The sequence below is a fragment of the Emydura macquarii genome, unplaced genomic scaffold (assembly GCF_026122565.2).
Source record: "Emydura macquarii macquarii isolate MOO-44397 ecotype Brisbane River unplaced genomic scaffold, CSIRO-AGI_Emac_v2 contig_3343, whole genome shotgun sequence".
Taxonomy (NCBI): Eukaryota; Metazoa; Chordata; order Testudines; family Chelidae; genus Emydura; species Emydura macquarii.
This window is the reverse complement of record NW_027133480.1, coordinates 17,394-26,437: the sequence shown is the minus strand read 5'-3', so window position 1 is coordinate 26,437 and position 9,044 is coordinate 17,394. Positions and strand designations below refer to the sequence as shown.

At 39.9% G+C, this 9,044-nt stretch overlaps 1 protein-coding gene across 1 annotated transcript; it reads left to right on the top strand.

Moving 5' to 3' along the window:
* Positions 1–1,105: 1,105 nt before the first annotated feature.
* Positions 1,106–8,656, top strand: CUNH10orf88 (chromosome unknown C10orf88 homolog). Its single transcript, XM_067533367.1, has 6 exons — positions 1,106–1,517; positions 2,414–2,617; positions 3,539–3,608; positions 4,157–4,360; positions 5,631–6,106; positions 8,080–8,656. Exons 1-6 carry the CDS (start codon positions 1,210–1,212, stop codon positions 8,339–8,341), a joined length of 1,524 nt encoding a protein of 507 aa, XP_067389468.1. The 5' UTR covers positions 1,106–1,209; the 3' UTR covers positions 8,342–8,656.
* The last annotated feature ends 388 nt before the right edge of the window (positions 8,657–9,044 follow it).

Sequence of the window (9,044 nt, the reverse complement as noted above, 5' to 3'; positions counted from 1 at the left end):
GACCCTATATGAGGAAGGATCCCCAGGATAAAGCTAATAAAACATAAAAAAGATCATACGGGTCAGACTAATGGTCCATCTAGCCCAGTATCCTGTCTTGACAGTGGCCAATGTCAGATGCTTCAGAGGGAATGAACAGAACTGGGCAATTTTCAAGTGACCCATCCCGTTGTCCACTCCCAACTTCTGGCAAGAAGCTAGAGGCACACAGAGCATGGAGTTACTTCCCTGACCACCTTGATAATAGCCATTAATGGACCTATTCACTTTTTAACCTAATTATACTTTTGGCCCTGAGCTCCAAATGAGCTCCCCCAGGATGATGGTGCATTGTGTGAAGTACTTCCTTCTGATTTTTAAATCAGCTGACTATTAATTTAAACAGCTGACCCATGGTTCTGTGAATAATGCTTCCTTACCACACCAGGCACAATTTTATAGACCTCTATCATATCCTCCCTTCCTCATCACTTTTCCCAGTGAACAGTCCTCATCTTTTTAATCTCTCCTCCTAAGGGAGCTGCTCCATACCCCTAGTCATTTTTGGGGCCCTTCTCTGTACCTTTTCCAATGCTAATGTATCTTTTTTGAGCTAAGGTGTCTGCACAGGAGTCTTTCGTGGTACAAGGCAGGAGCATCAGGACCCTCACATCCCCCCTCAGGCCATGGGCTGTGCCTGGAGTGTGAGGCTAAGGCGGTCCTGTCAGCAGCATCTTCCACAGAATGAGGGTCGCTCGGGGCTGTACAGCTCCCGCCCAGCGGCTCCTCTGACCTAGTAACCCCAAGCCCAGCAGGGCCGGGGTAGGATACAGCCAAAGGCCCCGCGCTCTCTGCACAGCCGGCTGCTTCTTCCCCAGCCCGCTTCACATAGGACAACCGTCACACATCCTCTCGCCTGGTAGCAGCAGACCTTACTCTCCCGCGGGCCCACTCGGCCCACCCCAGGCCCTAGTGCGCATGCTCAGTCTGACAGACGCGAAGCACGGAAGCGAGCTCGCCTGCCATTCTGCGCACGCGCGACTCTCGTTCTCCCGCCACCAAATAAACGGCGGTCGGATCATAATGCGCCTGCGCCTCTTGGCTAGACTCTGGGTTGCTCTGGGATGGGGAAGAAAGGGAAGGCTCCGAGCCAATCAGCGGCTGGGTAGTAATACCCCTACAACGGTTGAAAGGCGGATGTTCTAGACAGAACGCTGTCCGGTGGGGAGTATGTTCTCTGTGCAAGTCAGTTCCGCTCGGTGCATTTCTGTCTGGCTCGGTGCGGCCATCCGTCACCCCAAAGGACGGTTGCTGGAAGCGAGCGTGACGGTTACGATGGCGAGCGGCAGCCTGGCGGGTGCTGTGGCAACCGAGGATGGCCCCCGCAGCGCCAATGGCCCCCTCCGCCGCCCTCGCATCGCAGCCGGCTGCTCCTGGGATTGCGTATCCCCCTGGTCTCGCGGGGGCCTGGCGGACACCCTGCGTCTCCTTCCCGAGGGAGCCGGGGTCAGCGAGGCGCTGGCGCCGCCCGAGCACAGGTGAGGGACGTCCAGGAACGCGGGGCAGTGGAGGCTTTTAGGCCGGGGCCTCGGGCGGGGGTGCGGAGCTGGATCTGAACCACCTGTCCTCTATGGAGTCCGGAGGCCCCCTAACACCCTCGCCTTGGGGTGCGATGGCCTCAGGCTGGGGGACCCTGAAGGCGATTTCTGGTGCCTGCCCCCTGGCTGCAGAGCTGTTTCCCTGAGTACAAAGCCCTTTACAGAGGCCGGAATAAACGTCCATGCTCGTAGAGAGTCTTCGGACAGGTTCACTGGATCCGGGCAAGTGTATTTTGCTCCCTGCGGAGATTACAACTCTTCCTTCAGTGCAGTGGGTGAATGCTCCTGCTGCTGTCTGAGTTGTCTCTGTTAATGGAAAAAGAAATAATTAGACTTGATTACATGTTTATGGGAGCATGTCCTGTCGGAACCAGAGCATAAGGGAGACTGATTAATGTATTTCAGCGTAGGGATCTCCGCGTGTGTAACTAAAAATATTAATAGCATGCACATTTCCCCCCCCACACACTTACCTTTAAAACAGTATTTGAGAGCAAAACTTTCTTCAGATGCAGCTAGCCATTAATTTTCACTGCAGACTGAGTCCACAGCAAGTTTGAAATTTGTAAAACATGGGATATAATATAAATATACCCTCCACCCACACACAGCCCATAATTGTAGTGTTTGTTCATAAAGGATGCTGCTTTGAAAGTATTGTGGTAAATGCTGCTGTTACAAAAATATAGGTTATGTAACTGTTCTCTTAAAAATTGTGAATTACTTTAAATTAAGAGTTCTTGCTTATGTTTTATAAACTAGAGTTTTACCTGGAAAGCATAGGTTAAATAAAATGTACTTAAGTTGCTTAAACAGAATGTTTCTTGTATCTCTAGTGAGAACTCTGTGGTTTTGGAGAGACGTTTAAATGATGAAACTGAAACTCCCTGCTTGCTATACCTGCAGTGTGATCCTCATAGATCTGAAGAAATAGTCTATGTTGGAATTTTAAGCGAGGCAAGAAACATGGAAGTATATGTAGGAGAAGAGTATTGTGGAACTGGAAGGGGGGAGAAAGTCTGCACCATCCAGAATGACAGGTGAGTGTTTTCATTATGTAGGGTCTGTTTTGTCTTTGCTTATTAAATCCATTTGAAAAAGAAACTGGCTGGCTCAGATAGCTGGTGATGGGTTATATTGCTTTTAGACTGACGGTTTAAATGTAGCCCTGGTGTCTTACTGACCAAAATCTATTGCCATCTGCTGGGTGTCATATCTTAATTGAGGTTTTTAGTGGCCATATATCCACATCACAAAACCACCAGCACAGTTTGTGCCTTCTTGACAGTCTCAGCAGAGACCAAGGAATTAATGGGCATAGAAATTGCACTTTTAGGTGGGCCCTCCAAGTTATTGTTCAGGTACATTAGTGATTTACACAGCCAGTGTATCATCTGCGTCAAACAGACGATTAAGGCTATTAACTACTGTTTTTAGTGAGCTACAGTATTTAACTCAGAAGTAATCCCTAAAAGCCATTTGGGATTACTTTAAATTGTCTTGTATATGGTTGCAAAGATAAGAATGAAAATAAATAAGTCGCTATTGATTCTCCTTATATATTCCATAAGATTTTTGTCTATGGAGTTTAAAAAAAAAAAAAAAAAAAAAAATTAAAAGGAGGTAAACTGTAATTGTAATTACATCAACATTTAGCCAGATATGTTGTTTGGCTGGTTCTTAAATTAGCAAATCAATCAGTCAAGCCAAAACTAGAAGCAAATCCTATGAATACTGTGCGTAAAAAAAACCAGGAACTATCTGTGTTCATGTATGCCATATGACTAAATCCAATCAGAATTTGTGTTAAAACCAAAATATTCCATTAAAAGGTGATCCACTCTGCTCTTTTCTCATTATCTGAATATAATAGCTGATATTTTTGTGCACCTGTAGAAAGCATTTATGTAGTATTTACCATATAGAGACTTCAAAGCTCACTTATTTTATTTTTCTAACAGAAATGACAAGGTTGCTTTATACAAAAAGTATCTTAAGTTGGAGTGCTCCACAACTTCTTGTAGAATTAAGGTAGGAAGTTCCACAAAATTGTTTGTCATTTTTTAAAATTACTTATTTGACTAATGCTTTTTTGCACACCTGTCTATTAGTCAGATGATGATAGTTAGGTTTATGTCAACTGAGATGTGGTTTGAATATTCTCTTTAAAAATGTAGGTGGGTTTTGGATCATGTCAAATCCACATCACAAATGTCATTATTAAAGAGTGTGTGTGTGCATGTGCGCGTGCGCGCATGTGTGTTTGTACACAATGAGATTTTTAGGCGTTAATCCTAAAAACATGCACATTTGTAACTTTACATATGTGAATATTCTCACTGTAGTCAATTGGACTACTCACATGCATAAAGTTTAAGCATGTACTTAAGTGTTGGCAAGATAAGGGCCTAATGGATCTTTCATCTGATCTGCACTCCTACTTCAATAGGCGTACTATTCAGAATAATTGTAGTATGAAGCCTGTTAAGCAGGTCTCAATTTTCCACTAAAATGACCTTTTAATGTCCAAAGGAGTACTTTGTTCTAAAATCGTATTATTTTTCTTTGTTTTGCAATAGCTGCTCTCCATTGGTGAAAAACAAAGAGTACTCATAACTAAAATTGTAGTACAAGTGAAAGTTTCTGGAAAATCTGCCTCAGATCTTCCTTCACTAGGATCAAGCATAGATCTAGACAGAGTTCAAACTATAGTGGAATCCATGGGGTCAAAGTTATCTCCAGGTGCTCAACAACTCATGAATATGGTTCGACTTCAGCAGAAGGCAAGTAACCATGCTTCTATTTATTTAAATTTATAAAAAGGAAAAATCCAGGACGTCGTGTTCTGTATCATTGTTACATGCATATTCCAAACTCATTCGATCAAAAAGACCTCCCCCAACAAACTTCTTACTGTTTCAAACCTTACTTAGCCATGACCATTGTGACAAGCCTGGGGACAGATGAACTATGCAATGTTCCTTGAAAGTCACTAAAGCCAACCTGACTGACATGGGAACAAATCAATTTTAGAGTTGATGACTCCCCACTATAAACACTATGCCACCAGACCTTCCTCCTTTCTCCATTTAAATGAGGGGACTGTTAGATTTGAGATCTGCAGCTAAGGGCAGTTGCTATACTACAGTTTAAAAAAGGAATAGTTTTCCCATTTAAGTTTTTGTAAGACAAAACGTAAACCTTTCATTTCACCTAAAAATTAGATGCTAGTCAATGCAGATCAGAGTATATGAGGTGTAATGTGCTTTCTGCAGGAAATATAATTTAATATCTGTGCAGCAACATTCCACACCAACTGAAATATCAATAATTTTAAGGATCAGTCACCTGTAGCAGAAATCCAGCCTTAAACTGAGCTAACTGAGATCTGCACCCAAAAGGAAAAGGTCACAACTTTCTTGCTAAAATCAAATGATAAAAAGTGATCTTGGCAGCATTTGAGATGGCAGACTATTATTATAAATTTAATAGTTTAGGATAGATATTGTTTTACAACTGAGCTGTCACTACTTTGTATTGAGAATTATGTGGGGGGTATATCTTCATTGCAATAAAATTTGTTCCCTCCAAATAAAATGGGAAGTAATTATGGTATAAACTATTGGATTTAGGCCCCAGTCCTGCAAAGAAATCCATATGTACAGATCTCTGCACCCACCCACATGGAGTAGTGTTGGGGCCCTAATTTAGTCAACTCCTGCTTCAATAATTGAAGTTCAGTCCAAAGAAATTTGTAGTTATTCTAAACTTGCATCTTGCAAATGTGAGTCACTTTCATATGATGATTTCTTGACTAGGAAAGTTTCTTTATTTTCTATAGTATATCAGTACATAACTTTAATTCTGATAGCTTTTATATCACATTCATTCAAAGAAAACTTTACATGGGTCAGAATGGATTGGAATGTTATAGTAATCTGAAATGCTACAGAATGCTTACACACATTTGGGGGGGAAAAGGCACATTTATTACTTCTATAGACTATTAAAATATAACAAACAAAATATGTACTTTCTTCTTATTTCCATTAGAACACTTTTCCTCTTGGAGACAAACTGCAATGTATCTTTGGGAAAAAGGAATCTGTCTTCGGAGACAAGCATGCGATAGATGGATTGCACAATGCAATTGCTTTTAGAGCATTAGACCAATCATCCAATGCATCCTTTCCTCTTAAAAATTGTTTGACAACTGAAACAGTTTTTGAAGATTTAAAAACACATACTGACATGAACACATGGATACCAAGTAGAGAGAATATTCCTGATCTTGAAAGACTTAAAACTATGCAGCAAAGCACTCTTCTTCCTGGAAATGATTTTAAAGTTATGATGTCCTCATTAATGCAAGAGCAAGCAAGTGAAAACCCAAATGTGCCCAGTTCTGGGCTGCTGCTTCCTTTTCTTCAAAACTTATGTGGCCAAGTAAATCATCTTCGGCTAGATGATGGGAATAAGTATTTTGAGAAGAATACAGTTGCTAAAGAGGAAGGCGTTCAAACTGCTGGGTAAGTTAGGTTTGATACACTAACCCAACTCCTCCTAACCTGTGGACTGTGCCGGTTGGTAGAAGTATTTTTTTTCCACTATTGCCATGCCAACCCTCCAAAATCACACACCATTACAATTTAAAAGAATAACAGCTGTGAACTCCCATTTAACAGTCGATCAGCATTTTGAAATGTATTAAATAGAATAGCTTTTATTACTACCGTCATACTATTCCTTGCTTCTTTCCAGCAGCTGATCATGGTTTACCTTTTTCCTGCATTATCCTAGGTGAGAAGAAAAGAAAGACCTCTATCACATTCTTGCTTTTCCTACGTTATCTATTCTACTTCCTCCCCTATATTTTTCTCTTTCTCCTCCCACTTCCGTTACCAAAATCTCTATGGTATACTTCTCTTTAGCTTAGCCCATCAATCTCTCCTACCTTTCTTCTCCCATGTTACCAGATACATAATAGTTTAAAGATATGAAAGATGATGGAAAGGAAAAGGAGTCCTTTAGAGGTGGCAGCACTCTGGTGAGAGTTCGGACATCTCCAGCTGCCAGGAAAGGAGAAAGTGCTGCTGTTCCTTAACTGGGCTTTTTACTTGAACTCTGCTTGATGGCTCCATTTTTTATTTATGAGTCTATGCCTACATGTGATAAACATGAAGCCTGGCTTCCAAACCCTCTATGACTGCTAGGCAGTAAAAAGTGCATTCTCTTTGTTTCCCCCAGAACTTGTAGGAATGGGGTGTCCCCTCTACTCTGTCCTTCCCCTGCTGGTCTTCATTTTTTGGGTCCTCCCACCTGGTAAAAATCTCCAGTGCCTGCCTGGGCTAAAGCTCATATCTTTCCCAAGTATAATCAGACTGAAGATCAGTTGCTTGACACTGCTGCCCAGAGGATTCTGAATAGCAGCAGTAAAAAAATGACAGGACTTCAGCTACTTTCCCTCTGTTGCAGGTTGAGAGAAACATGACCTTACACTGGTTACTCATGGGAAGTGATTTAGCAAGTTTTTTTTTTTTTTTTTTTTTTTTTTTCCTGTTTGCTGGTTTGGGTATGGTGAATATCTTGGAAAATTTGAGTACAATTTGTTAATTTCTAAGACATTTAAAAGGGGGCAAATATAACTCTTGCATTTAAATATGTACAAAAAGATTAAGTTGCGGCTTTTTTAAAACACAAATGGCAGAAAAAAGTTGAAACTTGTAACTGGTTAGTCCTAATTGATGTCTACTCTGTCACTTTGCAAAAAAAAAAGATATTGGCTTCCACTTGCAAATGATTTATTTCTCTACTGTTTTGTACTCCCATAAATACTATCACTAAAAAATGTAAATCCATAATATGGATATGATTTGTGTGGCTTTTGTGCTACTATTTTTCTGAGAATACCCTAATTTTATTCCTAACTATGCAGATATGGAAGCATAGTACAGATTAGTGTGCTAATCTTTTCTTAAAAGCAACAAAAAATGTTTTAAAATTACCACTTTAAATATTGGGGTAAGATTACATTAAACACAAATTTGCAAATGGCAAAGTAAAGATTAGCATAATACCCTTAACTCTTATACACTGTACATAGAAAGCATTTTGGTTGGTTAGTTGTGCAAGTGAGTGTACGCACCCTGATATACAGTAGGGCAAATTTGCCCTTACATAATATGCACCTGACTAATGTATGTTGCACAGTATGTGTTTGGACAAAATTAGGCCATCTGTGTAGTGAGTGTGGATTAAGATGAATTTGTATTTCCTAGCTTGTGTGTTTAAAATTGTATTCTAAGTATTTATATTTAGACTTTAACATCAAAAGTGTACCTTTTCTAATGATTGCATATTCTAAGAAACCCAATGATGCTTCAAAACTTCTGTGCCCTTCCTTGAGGCACTGGGCTCTCCATTTATGCCAGTTAGCCAGCGTGATTACTGAATCCATATAAAAATAAGAGTGACTAATTATTTATATTTACATTTCTTGCAGAATGGAACAACAGCCTATTTGTTCCTACCTGGAAAAGATCATATCCAAAAATATGGAACAGATGGAGAAAAAATTAATGGATTATATTGACCTGAGTATGCAGAAACTTCAGGAACATATAGATACTAAAGTTGTTCTGTTAATGGACATGGTTCAAAACTCCAAATTGAATAAAATGTCACAAGAACACTATGATTCTGGAGAAGGAATCTCAAATGGAGAGAGAGAGACAATATTTGAAAGACACAGGACCCCAATATAAATACTTTCCAGGGGCAAGTATTTATTTTGATGTCTTTACAAAGCTTAATATTTATTAAACTAACTGTAAACCTTTCAGTTGTCTATTGCATTTGTTACTGTAATTCTACCCAGTATTGTACACTAAATGTTAGTGTTACAAAAGATCTGTAATCTTTTGAGAATATCAATATTTTTCATAAGTGTAATTTTATATGTATTTTTGTGGCTTACTTGGTTAAAAATATTTCTGAAAAGCCACTTGGAATACATTTTGTCAACCTCTACTTGAACTATGAAATATACACTCTAAATAAAGTGAGCTTTTCGATTTATATTAAATAACTTAATTGTTTTGTGTGTTAATTTGCTAGTGAGGGGTTGCTAATAGAACATAATTCAGTTTTCATTTAGTTTTAGTTTATTTTAACTCTTTAGTTAAAGGGTAATTAGAGGTAAAAGGCTTCTTTTCTTATGTGTTAGTTCAGAATCATTATCTGCTACGTCTTAAGATGAAGCTAAACTGAAGCACAGTACAGAAAGTGGATTGACTATTTTCGATGAGCTAGATGACAGACCTGCTCTATCAATGCTTATTTCAAAACAAGTACGCAGCTGTTTGGATGGATTTAGTGTAGAGTATTGGTCAGAACTTCAGCCCACAGTAGCAGCAGAAACTGTGCCCTAAAGGGGCAGCTGTTTTATATAGGGAGTCTGATGGGACA